At 43.3% G+C, this 16,452-nt stretch overlaps 1 protein-coding gene across 1 annotated transcript; it reads right to left on the bottom strand.

Moving 5' to 3' along the window:
- Positions 1-2,244: 2,244 nt before the first annotated feature.
- Positions 2,245-16,200, bottom strand: LOC107266830 (inhibin beta chain). Its single transcript, XM_015737779.2, has 5 exons — positions 15,514-16,200; positions 5,757-5,977; positions 5,131-5,365; positions 4,861-5,038; positions 2,245-3,686 (listed from the first exon to the last, which is right to left on the bottom strand). Exons 1-5 carry the CDS (start codon positions 16,166-16,168, stop codon positions 3,446-3,448), a joined length of 1,530 nt encoding a protein of 509 aa, XP_015593265.1. The 5' UTR covers positions 16,169-16,200; the 3' UTR covers positions 2,245-3,445.
- Between the last annotated feature and the right edge of the window lie 252 nt (positions 16,201-16,452).

The raw sequence follows: 16,452 nt of genomic DNA, 5'->3' as shown, positions 1-16,452 counted from the left end.
TCTCCCTCTCTCTCTCTCTCTCTCTCTCTCTCTCTCTCTCTATCTCTCTTTTCCGTCATACATTCGATTCATTCGCACAGAAGTCGACAAAGCGCATTTTAAATTCGTCGTCCTGCTTATGTATAGCTGTGTGCAAAGCCGTGTGTGTGTGCGCGCGTGTGTGCGCGTGTGTGCGTGTGTGTGCGTGTGCGTGTGCGTGTGTGTGCGTGTGTGTTTTCTTATGAATTTTTGTTCCTCCCACATGTATACAGTGTCGGTGTGTGCCCGAGTCCGCGCGCGTGCGCGCATGCGTCTGTGTGTGCAACCCCCTCCCCCAACCCCATACGTCATTTCGCATAATAAATTTGCGGTCTTAATTCGTTGATGGATATTCGGATAGCGTAAATATTGTAATTAATTTTTTTGTCTTTTCCATTAATTCCCATTAGTTTACCATTAAGTTAATTAATTAGTTAATTTATTAGTAATGCGATAATACCTTAATAAGGCCCAGTAAGGCTGCGTGGGTAAGGAGCTATCCCACAAAATTGAATATACCTTTTTTTAATTATTATTATTAATATTATTATCTTTTTTTGTTTTAAATCCATTTTTCTCATTCATCACCTTCGCGGTACCCTCGCCCGCAACTTTTCACCCTCAAAACACGCAGTACCGTTTCACCCAGCCGCCATTTTTAACGTTCTGTCATCGAAAGCAAGTAAAAGAAAAAGTTTCGTCTTTCTAACCCCTCACGCAACCATCCCCAGCCACAGCAGCAATCCTACCCAGAACCCGTTGAGTGTCAGAATTTCGGTCGTCATCCCATACCCCACTGCTTATCATTATTCGTCGTATATTGTCGAACCCCGATTTATTGTCACGTGTCTATAATAAAGTCAATTGAAAGAGTTATTTAGTTCTTCCCTCTACGTAAATTTTCCTTTTTTGTTTTTCGACACTATACATTTCATCATTAACCACAACTCTGTTTGCTCTTATCGCTATCGGTCTAACCTTCGTCCCTCGATTCTTCCTGCCACGGACGTATCCCACGTATATTTTGCTTACGATGCTCATAAACTGCTTGATGCTGCTTTTTTTTTGTAAAATCTTCAAAACTTACATACGGCTTAGCCATTTTTATTCCTTAATAAAGTCGCTAGTGTAATAGTGCGTGCGTCGTGTGTGTCCTTGGAGCCCCTCCCCCCCCTCCTTTTTCCTGTATGTGCGCGCGCCCGTGTGTGTGTGTGCGTGTGTGAGCTTGCGTATACGTGCGTATGCGTATACTTGTGCTTGTGTGTACCTCTAATTCGACGTGCTATGGATGGCCTGTAAATATCCCGTGCACTCAGTTCCTTGTTGTCCTGCCTTTTCGCAAAGCCCAAAATATCCGTGGGACGTCCAAGAGACATCTTCAGGATGTTTGTGCCACGTGGTTTTTTTTTCTCGTTTCCCTTAACTCACAGCGACCATTTTGAATGTTAAATATTCTTCGCCTGTCATTCATCTTCTTTATTCTTTGTCTAATCTCATTTCGATCCGTTTCAATATATCGATATTATAGCAGTCTCCAAAACATATGGGCTGAAGTGAGCCGCGGCTCATTCGATTCTGATGAAAGCCAACGTTAGTCGGTCCGGTTTGAGTTTGACTAGAACCACGTGTCTCGCATGTATAATATAGATTTATTTTGTATTTTCACGTATATACGCTCAATAGAACCCTTCGCGTTAATTCGTTTTTAATAATTTTTTTTATCTTTCTTTTTTCTTACCCACCCTTCCCCGTCTATGAATATGAGTGTGTGTATCTGTGTCATTAATATTTCCCTCGTGTGGGCACGCGCGAGTGTGCACATGTAAATTTTCCTTACTTTGTCTCATTTTTTGCTTTTCTCTTAATCGCTTAACACGTTATTTCGATACTTTCATACGTTTCACATAAAAAACAAGGCAATTAGAGTCAGTTGTGTAATCGCTTTACAATTTAATCTCTTAACAGTATTAGTTAAAGTTACTTGGATATAATCTCGTAGGTTTTTTGTTGTTGTTATTGTTTTTTCTTTTCTCTCTTTTTTTTTTCATCGCATAATATATACACATACTCGAGAGTTTTTAATTACGATCGCAGCTAATTAATGAACTAAGCACTTTCGCTTTCTCTCTCGTTATACGTCTCATTCTCTTCCCCTTCCCCCCCCCCCATCTCTCGCATTCTTTTTATTCGTTTCTATCCTTCCTCTCTCTCTCTCTCTCTCTCTCTCTCTCTCTCTCTCTCTCTCTCTCTCTCTCTCTCTCTCTCTCTCTCGCTCTCTCGCTCTCTTTCTCACACACTCAGTCATTCATTTTATTTTTACGTTTGACATTTCAATGCTCACACGCATCCGCCGCCATCATTTCAATACACACCCCTATTTTCCCAAATTTCTATTCTAATAATCCATTTGAATTCTTTTGCAGTTATTTATTTAAATTTTACTACGTATCCGTATGGTTATCTTGCATTGACAAGCTCGCACCTCGCGTGGACATTCTTACCCAAAAAACAGACTCACGGATAAGAATTTTGGTACAATCGTTTTTATTTGTAGAAATCGTCACGATCACGCTCACCCACGACAGTGACAATGTCGAATAATCGACATAATAATCATGATGATAACTAGCTATTAACTAATAATAACAATAATACGAATTAACATCGTATATAGTGGGCGACTCGATAAACCGCACAAATTTTTTATCCTAGCTAAGTTTCTTCTCAAAAACACCTTGCCGCTCGCGACGCGATTTGACACGTAATAATATTATATAACGGTCTTCTATAAGTCCAGACACAGTTTACGAGCGCCATCATTTTGTCCACGCGGCTACCTGGCGGTTTTGACAGGAACCTCGGAAAAACAAACAAAAAATACCAAACAAGAAACAAGAACAAAAACTCGCGCACGGACGACAGCATATTCTAGAAAGTGACCTAACGTGTCCGGCATTCGCAACGCGTCATTTCATAACGAAATAGCATCATCCGCGGGACGTTCGTGGAACATCGATAGAACGTTCAGGTGTCGATCTCTTATTTTTTAATTTTCGCGCCTCTTGTAGAAGCTCCCCTCTCCTGACACCTCCCTTCCCTACCTCCATCGACACTAGAATCACGCAATACACGAGCCCATGGCTCTAATTTCATATTGCATTTAACTAGCTTTTAGGTTAGGTTGGGTTAGTTTATAACTTCTAACCTTTTTCAAGGGATAAGCCGTTACAGTGCTACTCCCCCCTCCCCTCCCCCCACCCGCAAGCCGTGAAATAGAAATAATCAGGGAGATACACACCCCTCTTTCGATTACGTATATCCGATTTGATACATGCTTACTGGTGTTTTTCGCATGCTTAGTTTACGGTGTATCTCGCTGTAGCGCGCAGGGCGTTCAATTCGCGTGTACATGTTTCTCGAACATTCATTAGGGACAGCCACACTCATCCACTACCATTTTCGGCAGGTCTCTCTTGATGATATTGGAATCCGGTCCATAATAGATGAGGGACATCGGAGAGAATTTCAAGGGAGCACAACACGGCTGCATCCCTGCGAGCCTGTCCATCTTCCTGTACTCCTCGATCACGTGGGTGTAGTAATTGAGAAAGGTGTCCGGCGTCCTGTGACCTGCTGCGCAGTCACCCCTGCAGTAATTGGCGTAATACCTGGATAGACAAAGAAGAGACATAAGCGTCAAAGAAGAGAAAGGTAAGCGAAGTGGAGTGTCAGGATTGGCCCTAGTGGATAATGGATGACAGGAAGGCTGAGTATAGTGGCAACGTTAAGGGTTGATCCTACATGCTGTCATTCGATGATCGGGTTTCACGACGCCCTACAAACGAGGCTCCGGACGATACTTTACTCCGATGCTATTTCCTACAAGCCTTCCTAGCGATGGAGGCACCAATGTAGAAGCTGGTAAGTAGCACGTCGATCGTGTTCGTCAGGGTGGCTTAGGGTATCACCCTTGCGCTTGTAGTCGGGGTGTACGTTACGTCCCCTTTTTACCATGTTATTCCTTTTCTTTATTTTTTTATTCTCTCTTTTTTGCTCTTTAGGGATTCTCTGACTGCCTCTTCAATGATTCCGGCTTTACTGTGGACACTGGTCGGACGTTGCTCTCCAATCAGGTATATTGGTTTCTACCGATGCCTTACGAATGACTGTTAAGTACCTGCGTGTTGCGTGTTCACATGTGGCTAGGGTAATACAAATACAGCCAAGCTTATCGTGAGCAACCTACGATCATCGCAGAGATCTTGCTGGTAGGACGTTAGGATAGATTGATGTTTGATTAATTTTATGAGACTCTTTCGAGCAAGCCCAAGTAATTTGTTACCGGTCAGTGTTTTAATATTCTTAGGTCTTTGGGGAGAGGAATTATATTCGTTATAGTGCTGTCTTATATATAGACTGGGAATGTTAGGTCAAGTTCTGTGGATGAGGGGAAGAAGGAAGGAGAGACGGAGAAAGAGTATTAGAGCCACCATGATTCCAGGATACGCCTGGAGCATTCCCGAAAATATTGGCAGTTTTCCAGAGTGGCTAGTCGCCCGTATAAAGTGCGGACGAGGTTAACAGTTGAGTGACATTAGATGTCAGTTAATTGATCGTTCGAATTGTTAGTGCTAATCAACTCCACCAGAGTGCGCATATCGCACGCGTAACAACTATCAGGGATAATGGCGGCTGCAGGGTAATTCGTTTGAAAGGATCCAATTGCGGTTAATAAAACGTATGAGGGTTTGTGGCCTCCTGGAGACAAATTAGAAAGTTATTCCATCTCGATAAATCTATTTTATTAATTAATCAGCCAATCAATCATTGTATCAAGCTCACCCTTGCGGCGCTATTATCCAATCGTCCCATCCGAGTTGCGAGAAACTGACGTAGAAGCGCTGCTTGCAGCATTGACCCTTAATGGCGCCACTACACTCGACTGCTCGTCTTCTGACACGTTTCACTGCTGCTGGATCTGTCCTCACGACCAGGAAGGGTCTGTCAGGATCTTCTGTGACTGAAGGACAGAGGATGAGGTATAACAATTGGAATTAAATTATTTTAATTATTAATTAAAATCTAATTCAGAGTCCGCGCTGCGATTCGTACCTCTTTTGTTAGTCGACGCGTCTATCACGTGTGGCGCTTGTCCTTCGAATGTCGATACATGCACATGCATCCCACATCCAGTACAATCGACAAGAAGAGTCAGCTTGTCTTTGGGTGAGTTCGAAGTAGCCGTGTACCAGCCACTGACTACCCTGGTAACGTCGAATTTCTGCCAGCCGAGCTGCGCCACATTCACAGCAAGCGACGTGGCCATCTCCAGGTGATGGCCCAATTCCTGGAGAATGATTATTATTTATGATCAGACAATTGTAGGAGCTTAATTATTATTACTGAGAGGCGGTTATACATCGTGAGTACAAATTTAACGATAAAAGCTTGAAACTTTAAAATTTGGACTGGCCGTTTATTGACATGGGTCAGATTTGAAGGGTTAGGAAACCTCTTAGGTGTTCTGGGTTCTATTAAATAAATATAAGCTTTGATGAATAGTCATAAGTTATAATGCGATTAAATAGCAAATAAATACAATAAAATCGTTAATAACGTACTGGTACCACTTGTACCACTGTTGGTATCACCGGTACCAATACTGGTTCACATCGTCAGGCATTGATCAAAGTTTCAAATTGACTGATGGCCTTTAAATAAAATGATTCTAGGTATACCTTGCCGCGGAGATGCGTTGTATTACCGCATCTCACCCTGAAGACCCAAAGCGTGATGTTTCTTTGATTGTTCTGCCCTGTTCGATGATGTTGATAATGATGACTGTGCCTCAGCTCAACCCTCGCCCAGAGAGTGGCACGTTTTATTCGCAAGGGCTCTAGGGCTGGCTCGCCGCTTGACATGGGAAATTCGAGAAGAGGTTGACCATTCAGTGTTCTCCCTGAAATTCAAACAAGAAAGATATGGTTAGCGAATGATAGTTTATTCTTTTTTTTTTTTTTTTTTCGTAAAAGAAAGAAAACAATTTTGCAAATAACATCATGCATCACCACCATTTTTTTGGACCTCGATATGAATCAGTCATCGATTCTCTCTCACTCACTCTTTATGAACTTTTTCTATTCTCGCTCTGAACAAACGAGAGAAAATTACAGTTTTTGTCCCTAGGCCCCATTTGCAAATCAAATTTGTCCCGAGGTTGGCCCATTGCACGCCGTTGACCCTATTTTCGAAGTGTCGCTTTGCCCTTTTCGGTTGAATTATGGACAGCAGTGCGGATAGGCCGATTGGGGAGTGTAAGAAAGTAAAAAAAAAATAAAAAAGAATAGAGAAAAATGGAGTGTGGATTGAAGAAGAAGAGATGCAAAAAAATATATTTACAACGTACATTTTTCCAGCAGGACAAACATTTCTGACGGAAAACCGTTCCTTGGTAAGCAAAGTAGCAACAGTCATTTCTTTCCTCATGCGGTTCTCTTATGTGTCAATTTGTTTTTCTCATTTCTCCCTAGGCCAGCTTCGCGTGTGATTTCGATGTTCACACCAGAAGACTCCTAAGCTGATTTAGCAACGTGATTTCTTTTCCATGCGCGTTGCGGGAGCTTGACAGTTTTACGATTGACATATGAACGTCGCTTCCCATACAAGCGATGGATTGACAGTAAATTGTATCTCATGTTTGCGCATCTACTACAGGGATGAACGCATGCGTGCATATCTTCCCCATGCAACATATTGTCTGTATGCTATGAAAAATAAGATTGCACGAGAAAGTAGCAATACTGAATATCATACATCGACAGGGATTGTCTGTTAACGCAGACATTCATGTAGCACAGATCTCTGACACACGAAGTGCATCCGGCATTTTTCTTTTAATTTATTAATTAATCTGTGGGCAATCGAACGGAGCTTGCGTGTCAGAGAGGACACGACTCCGGGTCACACGATATTTATTTATTTCACGCACGTAAGAAATAGCGATCGATAGACGATCATTTCGGCATATCACACCCGTCCTTTTTTATCGGCTGAGCATTATTCTAACAGTAACTAGGAATTCTGTTGTGTCGTTCCCCATTCCCCTAACTCTGTCCGCAACCTGTTTCTATCACCCCGTGTATGAGCGCACGTAAACTATCCCCAGATTAGGGGTTAGTTTGATGATTTATCGGTACAGCTGGAAGTAAGAGATTCCCAACAAAGCATCCAAGATCAGTCATCCCCTGAGAAGAGGGTAGCGGTAGTAAGGAAGATGGAAATGAAGATAGTCGCGGAGCGTGGTTAGGGCGGATGAGAAAGGGTGAGGCTGGCAGCAAAACGCGAAGTGCCGCAAAAGGAACAAATCCGGACAAGTCCGCGGATGTTGGAAACTGTGGTCGGGCATGGAATGGCTTCAGAGGGGTGGTTATCCCAATCGTAAAGATTCTACTGCGAGCCGTCTTCTACACATTTCTGGCAACTCGTCCGCAAAGCAGCAATCGCTTAGTAAAAGTTATGATTCTACGGGCGTCCGCAGGGTCGCTAGTGTCACTGAAATTTATTTTGTTAAGAAATACGTATAAAACACAATAGGTCCGTTCGTGGAAGTGTTTTTACGTGCTACGAAGCACTAAAGGTGTGTTCGAACATGAGCCGAGAGCGCTGAGAGCGTGTTATGTCTCGATCAAATGCATGCAATAAACAGAGAAACAATGATGCATTATGCGCTCTCGGCTCTCTTTCGAACACGCCTATATTGCTTCAGAGCACGTAAAAATGCTTCCACGAACGGACCTAATATTCGTGTATTCTCATTACCATTACACAGTGCTTTAATAATTATACACATTGTAAATGCGTCGCCAGCGCTCACGCGGAGAACGGAAACTGCAAGAATCACAACAGCCACACGGAAGACGATGCACTCGAATAAATAAATTTCGCTACACTGACATTAATAGCAGAACGCGTAACGTCGAACATGTTCGCAAATTCTTTAAACCTGAAGATTTGAGCGAAATCGCAAATAATTTCTTATGGAACGGCAGAAACGATATTACGTGTTAAGAAACTCTGAATAATGAGAATTATTGCAGTACGAGAATATTCGAAATTTGAGAATCTTGCGAAAAATTTAACATTTCTTAAAATGATTTTACTGAACGTCCATTTTGGTCAAAGCTGTAAAAGTTTTGCTTAAGATATAACGCAGCGTGGCTATGTGATTCAGAGGGATGCATAGGTATCCCATCACGTGTATGTATGTACAACGGATGAGTTGCGAATGTATATGGAAGTCTGTAAGGGGTTGAGACGAGAAGCAAAAGAGAAGTAGGGGTCTGTATATACCCTTGCGCATATATCTGTACGTGCGCGTATTTCTGTATGCATGTATATATGTATATACTATAGCAAAAGCGGGGCGGTTTCATCCCTTAACGGTTTGGTGAGTCACGGACTTCCCCGGGGGTGGGGGGGGGAGTGGGGGGTTAAGCGCGATGCGTCTGCCGCCCGTCTGCCACCCTCATGGAAACCCACCAACCCTCGACCATCCCTTAAACCTTGCCAGCCTGACTGTCTGCCCGCCCGACTGCCTGACTATTACTACTATCTCTCTTCCTCCTTCTTGTTCTCTCCTTCTCTATCTATCTATCTCTTCCCCTCTCTCCTTTTCTCTTTTTCGTTCTGGCCACCCCATTCTAAGCTCACCTCTATCCCTCGTACACGGTAGACAAGATACCCCAGGTCTTTTCTCACCCCATACAGTCGACGACCCTCCGAGATTTAAACGAGACATCACTTAGGCAGTGTCTGACTACCTGATTGCGTACCTACTGGATACGCATTATTGAAATCCCTGCAGTCTGACAGCTCCGCGCTCAGAATCTACTTCTTTTAGCATTGTAAACTCGTTTCAAAAGTTTCACCCCTCTAGCAACATTTGCGCAGGGCTTGAGCACAATTGGCACCTATTAACTTTCAACCCCTTGATATTCCTATTACAATTATCGTCCCATTACTGTACGCGATTGAGAAACTTTTGAGTTGAAAAAAAAAACCATCAACGTCCGTCATTTCCTGTCTAATGTCAATCCAGCGGAAATGACGAGCTCAGGAATTTACAAGTTCTATAGCAAAACGATTTATTGCCATTTTATATAGCAGCAACACTCACAGACGCTCACGCGAAAGCCTTCCTGTAGAAAATCTCTTCGGTACCGTCCTTTCATTAGATAGTGGAAGTCCCTAAATCAGCAGGAAAATCGGTACTTCCCCGAGATGTCGTAAAAAGAAATTTCCTTGCCAAAGGAGTAATGCTATCTCGATATCGTTCGTGTTAGGCAGTATTATCGTTTTCTTTTATTTTTGTATATATATAGGTATAAGGTCATCAAGGGTGGACCAAAACTGAGGACGATTGTGCGACGTTCCCGTCCTGGCGACGAATGATAACGCAACTTCGAGCATTAAGCCATTATCACGGCGTCTTGTGCCAATTTTAGGAACGCGTATAAAGTACATGCCAATTATTACGCAACTCGACTCGATAGTCAGAACGGCCAAGATCGGCGCCCCACTTCATTTATGCCCAATGATATACAGCCGATGTGCAACTGATCGCCGAAAAGTCAGCGGGCTACAAGTTGAAGATTTACAGACTTAAGCGGAAGCAATAAGTGATACCATAAGAATGAAAATTCAAAAAGGTCCATTTTACCTGAGTGACGTCACTTAATTTTTTATATAAAAAGCCAGTGAGTTTCGGTATTTTCAAAAATGTTAAGTAATACGTAAAAATTTAATTTAGGATTTCTTACGGGTCAACGGGGTTGTCAGGATGGCGATGGGGTAGTGGGGCATGAGGATCAGAGGGTGAGGGGTCAATTTTTCGAGGTCGGTAATTCGGTTTCGTTGTGCCGCAATGCGACACTATTCTCAGCTACACTATAGCCGATTTACACTGACAAAACTTGTCGCCTAAACGAAAATCGCGATTCCGGCTGTTGCACGTTCATAGGGATGCGAGGCGGTGTCCAGTAAGCGTCCCAGTGCGTTCAGGAAAATTGGCTTCTACTTGAACGGTGGCTCAGTGCGGTGTTCCTGAAAGGCGTTCCAAAACGAAAAAAATTACTCTACGGCGTCAGACTCGATTGGTGTTTAAAACACAGAGAGACGCTGATGAGACTTTCCAGTAGATCTTAGTGTTTGTAAAATTGAATGCTTATAACGTAAAAGAGAATTATGATAAGAGTAAAATAAACGCAGGACTTTGATATTAAAAAAAAATAAATTTCACTAGCCCTCAGTGATTCCCCAGGTGGGATCCGTCGGATAATTTCGATAGCGAGTAACGGGCACGAAATAAAAAATTTACATAGATGGCGAACAACGATAAGATCTGGTAACTCCTCGTGATTTTCACAATAAGATCGTGTCGAGTATTATAAATAACGCGTCGCACATCAGGGACCTCGTACAGGGGCTCGTCGCCAACTCCATTTAAGACACCATGTACAATGGGGAGTAGTGGCCGGATCTGGGTCCGCTAAATAAATTCTCTCTCAATAAAGTACACGGTTACCGACGTATATCGTTACCTCGTTCCATCTCGCAGTATTTCAGGGGAATCCCCGATGTTCTACTATTACCGACCGAGTAAGCCGGTGACCACGCAATTGAAGCACCAAACGCATAATTTCAAATGCAACGACACGAGGACTCAGAAGAAGCGTAATAATCTTAGTCAGCAAAGTAAAATGGCACCCGATTTATTTTAATCGCGTCCAAATTGCGTCTCGTGCACGAAAATCTAACGCTAGACTTCCCGAGGCAAGATAGCGTCGAGATACTTTTCATTTTATTTTTTTTTCTCTTTCAAAGAATGTCCTACGCCGAGACTATCGTACTCTGGATAGTTCTACCTTCTGCTCCACCCTTCCCCGCCCTTTCCCTAAACCATTGCAGACGCAGCGTTTCTCGTGAGAACTTTTGCCGATGGAGAAAGAAGGAAATTCGTGGAACGAGTGGGAAAGAGAAGAAAACGAAAGGGGATAGAAAGACTCTTCGTCATTTCGCAAGTAACCCTAGTACAGGGGTCGGGAAAATCCATGTAGTTTCTGAAACTGCCAATATATATATACGTACGTATATACATGTCTCTCTTCTATTTCTATACGCATATGTCTATATGTACATCTCGATATCTCCTTTAGCTCCGCTGGAACCTTGACCTCTCTTAGTCCCTCCCCCACCCATCAGCCCACCCCTCCTACCTAAGCAGTACCACCTCACCAGCCAACCTTCCTAGCAGCCCCGTATATACATTTCTATCAACGTTATCACTGACCGATCGGAACTATCGGTCGGTACTGACTATAATTGCCACTTGACTGTGACTATACTAGGTACATAGTCAGCAAGTCGTATAGGGCTGACTATATAGGGTTCAACGATTGACTAGCCTAAGTAGAAGGGTCGTATGGTATAGACAAGTGTGCTAACCCTGATCTGGATGTATCACCCACGTGGTCGTCGACAGGGAGTACTCCAGCAGCGGCCACGTGTGCGATGCTCAATTTCGCTGAGATTTCGCAATACTGTTTCAAGGTTTCAAATTATTAACGTGATATTTGGACCATTATCGATTACAAAAAAGTTGAAACTTTAACGTCGACGATCAAAATTCCTAGAACGGCAATGGAACAATGAGAATTTCAAAAATGGTGAACAGCATCAAAATATCAAGTATCGTGGAAACATCGGCGATATATCAAATGGCTCAAAAGTTACAACCATTATAAAAGTCACACCCACGATACAGCCAATTTCCCAAAGGATTTTATTTTCACTTATGCACAATTTTATTCGACGTATACGTCTGTCCTTCTCTAACGCCCGTAGCCGCCCATGAGACCGTCTTTCTCGCACTCACGCAAGATATAAAAAATTCGTAAAAATCGCGCAATCCAAAAATCCCATATTCTCGACTCAGGAGCATTCCAATAAAAATCACCTACCCGAACGCTTAACAAAAAAAAGGTTGAAACATCCAAAAAAAAATTACGACAAAAAGAAAAGCACCCCCTAGACGTTTATCACCCCCGCCCTAGTCTACGTCATCCAAGGTGTCCTACCTCGCTAATGTAATCAGCATAGTCAACTACTGCTTATACTAATATTCTTATTATACTGGTACCACCCTTATTCCTGTTATAATGCAACCTAACCTGACAATTGCTGCTATCCCAATAACATATAAATTTTTATCCAACGTTTCGGATACGTAAACGTAGCTGCCTTCGTCCGTAAGTGCGTTCATCTTTTTCGATAACGTATTTCAGTACGCTCTGACTTGTACGTAGTGCACAGTTACTACGTGTCTGCGTACGTTCATACGTAGTAGGAGACATCCTGGACAGAGTGTAACGGCAGGATGGGAGTCAAGAGGGAATAAAGCGGAATAAAGGGAGTAGGAGACGTACGAAGAGCGGCGCCCAGCTGGAGCCACGTGCATCGATCTGACTACAGGCGCCAGCCGTCCTCCTATCCGTCGGCTCGTTCGTCCATGAGTTCGACCCTGCCCCATTCCATTTCATCCCATCCCATTCCATACCATACCATTTCGTGCCATACCCTATCGTACTACCCGTGTCATTTCATCTCAAACAGTTTCGTTAACGAGAAGAAACGCTTTCAACCGGTTAAAAACCGGTGAATTCTCGTTATCATTTTCATGGTATCTTATCTCCTTTTAACCAAGGAAACGAGCGAAGTGGGACCACTTGGTTTGGAGGCAGTGTCAAAGAGAGGTTAATTCTCAAGACAGATAAAATTCTATTAGGGGTTGTCTTATGTATTACGTTTCATACGTATAGAACTGTCATATATGTTTAACGTTATTCATGTTTATGTTTGTTTATGTTTACGTTAAGTTTTCACGTTTAAGTTATGTCAACTTGACAGAAACCAAACTGGGCACTGCCTACAAACCCCTGTGAACCACGTGGACGCATCGCCTTGGTAGAGGGACCTTCATTCTCGTAGATAGAGGTAGATGGCACAGAGGGGATTGGGCTTCTGATGGATTTGGAGCACACCTTGGTATGGTCGGGAGGGTGGGAATGGTAGGTTGGAGGGTATTATACATTTCAGTGACGGGGGTGACTTGCCTTGGATTGTTTATTAAGCCACCCTCGTAGATCTCGTACAACTTTGGTTCAGGTAACAACCCTTACGTACCATTTATACTTTCCATCCCTTTGCCAATCCCTCTCCCTCCCCATTTTTTAATATTCCTGCAGTGACAGTAGCAATTTCTTCCACGCATCCTCTATTCCCGTGCCCTTGTCAGATGCAATAACCGTCACTGTTTTAATCTTATTTTATCTAGCACAGCTTCCGGTGGGTCTGGACCATTTTACCTGGGAGCAACAGTTGATGGATCCGCTAGAACGTGGACATGCTCTACACCAAGAAAATTAGACGAGTACTCGAAACTCAGTTCTCCGTTTACCTTCGCTGTCTCTCTTCCTCTCTCCTGTCTCTCACTCGCCCCCTGTTACCACGCTCTTCTAAAGGATGCTGTTCGCGGTCCAGAAGTTCTCGGTCGAAAAGCTCTGTCTAACGTTAATGAACGAAGATCATCTAGATTCTCGATCTTGCATACCCTTTGCATATTTTAACTAGGTATGAATTTATATCTCCTACTCTTCGTCGAGCCGATTGTATATGTTTTCTTCTTCCCTCCCAGGAATTCTCATCCACCAGAGATCGTAAAACAAGCCACGGATATTACTAATTAATTGCAGCAGATGATTCTTGGCAAGTATCCTAGGATGTACAGGGCCAGCCACCCTAGTGTATCCTGAAGATGCCGGAGCACTATTCACAGGCGCCACGTACGTATGGAGCATGCACTTGCGGTTCCCAAAAAGAGGAAAAAAATTGGAGAAATATATCACCGAGTCACTGAGAGAGAAACTGACGTGGTATATATATGTATATATGCTGCGGATGATAATAAAATTATTAAATCAATCAAGTAATAATGATAGAATCAATGGTACATCTTGAAATGGATATGAGATGGTATATTAAGCATTAATCATGCCCGCCTTTTAGAATTCAAACGCTGCATATCAGAGGCAATTTTCATAGAAGATTGGTATCGTCTTTGAAAAAAAAAAAAACAGAAACAATACGGAAGCTGTAACGCGGCCCAAACTTTGCGAGTTACTGAAAATTATCAAACTGGGTCAAACTGATTTAAAACTGATGAATTTCCTGAACGTCGTTTTATGGACCCCTGAGGCTTGCTAATACACTGAGTATAGTCAATAACTTGCACTGAGCCTTATATACAGAAAGTGACGTAAAAACAATCTAATTACAGATACGAAATTATCTCTATAGTCCCCTCGGTATGTATACAACGTAGTTTGCTAATCCAGTCACGTAGATGCAAGGAGAATTGTCAATACAGATGATAAGGGCCTAATCGTAGATTCAATCTGTCTTATCTCGCGAATTAACTGTTGGTCCATTTTGGAATATCTCGAAGCATCATCTCTGCCATTCCTGTAGGAATTTCTAATATTTATGTTTTATTTCCAATAAGATTACCTGACCTGTATATATTCTATGTACTGCATTAACGTAATGTCAATCGGTATCTATGGTCAGTACCAGATATATTGCGTACAGTAGCATATGGTATGCTATAATGATTATATATACATATATATATACATATATATATATATATGTATATATAAATATTACTATACCTTAAATATAGTTACTGGTCACGTCAACGATCCTACCTTTACGTATCCAATGCTCTTATTGCCATTGTCTACGTACGTTCGTACACGTGTTACATATAAGTTAGTGAACTGTATACGTTACTATAGACCGTTCCGCGACACCCATGGGTGGTGGCCACGTGGCTCGAGGCGTGTGGCCGCATGCATTCGGTACAGAGTCAGTGACGACCTTTGCAAACTTCTTGGAATTACTATTAAGAAAGTATAGGACTTTTTTTGATACCAGGGATAACGATAATCGATAAAAATGATTAGGTGTGGCAAAGATTGATTTGGCGTGTGAAATAATTAACTGATTCAAGAAACATGGAGCAGTAGGGTTTTGATATTGGTCAATAGACTTCTGTGCTCTGGTATCATGTGTGATGCTGTTGGGTACTTATATGCTAATGAGTACACGTATGAGATACGTGTGACGTTTAACAGTTTTAGAATGCTGAGCAGGAGAATAAAAGCCGTGAGTAAAGCCGGACGTGGTCAATTACACGATGGTAATGGCGCCGGCGCTAAAAAGTATGGTAAACTGTGTATGGAGTGTAAGAAAGTAAGAGAAGTATGAGACGAGAGGGAGAGAAAGAGAGAGGGTGATAGGGGGGTGATAAAGAGGGACTAGATGAAGAGCGAGGTGGTAATAACAATGATAATTCCTGAAGGATAACGTTGCACCTACCGGGTTCGGCAAAGGTGATGATCTCCGAGGTTCTCGCGTAAAAGTCATCAACGTCGTCCTGAGCTTCATGAAAATCCTGGGAGGATGACGACGAGGACGAGTATGACGATGATGATGCACGCTGATAAGTATAATACGGTGTGCTAGTGGGTCCCTGTGTGGTTGTCCTCTCGGTGGGGGAGTAATCCTCATCCTGGTGAGGTGCTCGATTACGTCCTGACGATGATCTTGGAAGTGGCGGCTGAGCCTCTGCCCTGTATAAGGTCTCTAGCGCGAGGTATCTCGGCACAGAGGCCAGGGTGCGGTTCACGTCGGGCCTACTCCTGAGACCCAACTTGGTGAGGATCTGATGCTTGATGGCTTCGAGTCTGAGGTCATCAGGACTCGGGGCGTCCTTGACACCGGGATAAAGCGAAGAGGTGGATCCTGAAGTGGAGGACGAGGATGACGACGAGGACGCCGAGAAGGATGCTGAGTGATGATGCTGCTGGGGACAGCCGGGACAGGACCTGTGGCCGCTCTGTCTTCCTTCTATCAGTAATGGCCCAAAGGACACGTGCAGCAGGATGGCGATAATAAATAATATTACAGTCGAGGTCCTCCCGCGATATTCCGGCTGGACTTCCGGTACTCGCGGCCATTTCCGCAGGGGCATCTCGGCGTTGAGTCACCTCCGAACACCGCCACCCCCTTCGACGACGCCGACGTCGCCGACGTCGGCGTACCTAACCTCTGTCTCTCTCTCCTCTCCCACCGTACAGATTCTTCTTCTTCGAGTACGGGGCCAGCTCCTCTTCCTGATATCCTCGCCCAGCTCCTCTTCGCGATTCTCACTATCAATCGAGTACACTCTGTCCTCACTATACTTGATAATGTCGTCAGTATCCTCCTTGCTGGATCTCTTATCAGTGATATATTTGAGATTACTATCACGCACAC

This window comes from Cephus cinctus, unplaced genomic scaffold (assembly GCF_000341935.2).
Source record: "Cephus cinctus unplaced genomic scaffold, Ccin1 Ccin1_scaffold0005, whole genome shotgun sequence".
In the NCBI taxonomy this organism is placed as follows: domain Eukaryota; kingdom Metazoa; phylum Arthropoda; class Insecta; order Hymenoptera; family Cephidae; genus Cephus; species Cephus cinctus.
Note: the sequence above shows the minus strand (reverse complement) of the source record. Positions and strands in the feature narration are given on the sequence as shown.

Excerpts from the sequence above, each read along its gene's own strand:
- LOC107266830 (XM_015737779.2), bottom strand. The coding sequence starts at position 16,168 with ATGCCCCTGCGGAAATGGCCGCGAGTACCGGAAGTCCAGCCGGAATAT. Across the intron at positions 5,978-15,513 it reads CATCACCTTTGCCGAACCCG|GGAGAACACTGAATGGTCAA; the intron begins GTAGGTGCAACG and ends TTTGAATTTCAG. Across the intron at positions 5,039-5,130 it reads CGCGTCGACTAACAAAAGAG|TCACAGAAGATCCTGACAGA; the intron begins GTACGAATCGCA and ends TCTGTCCTTCAG.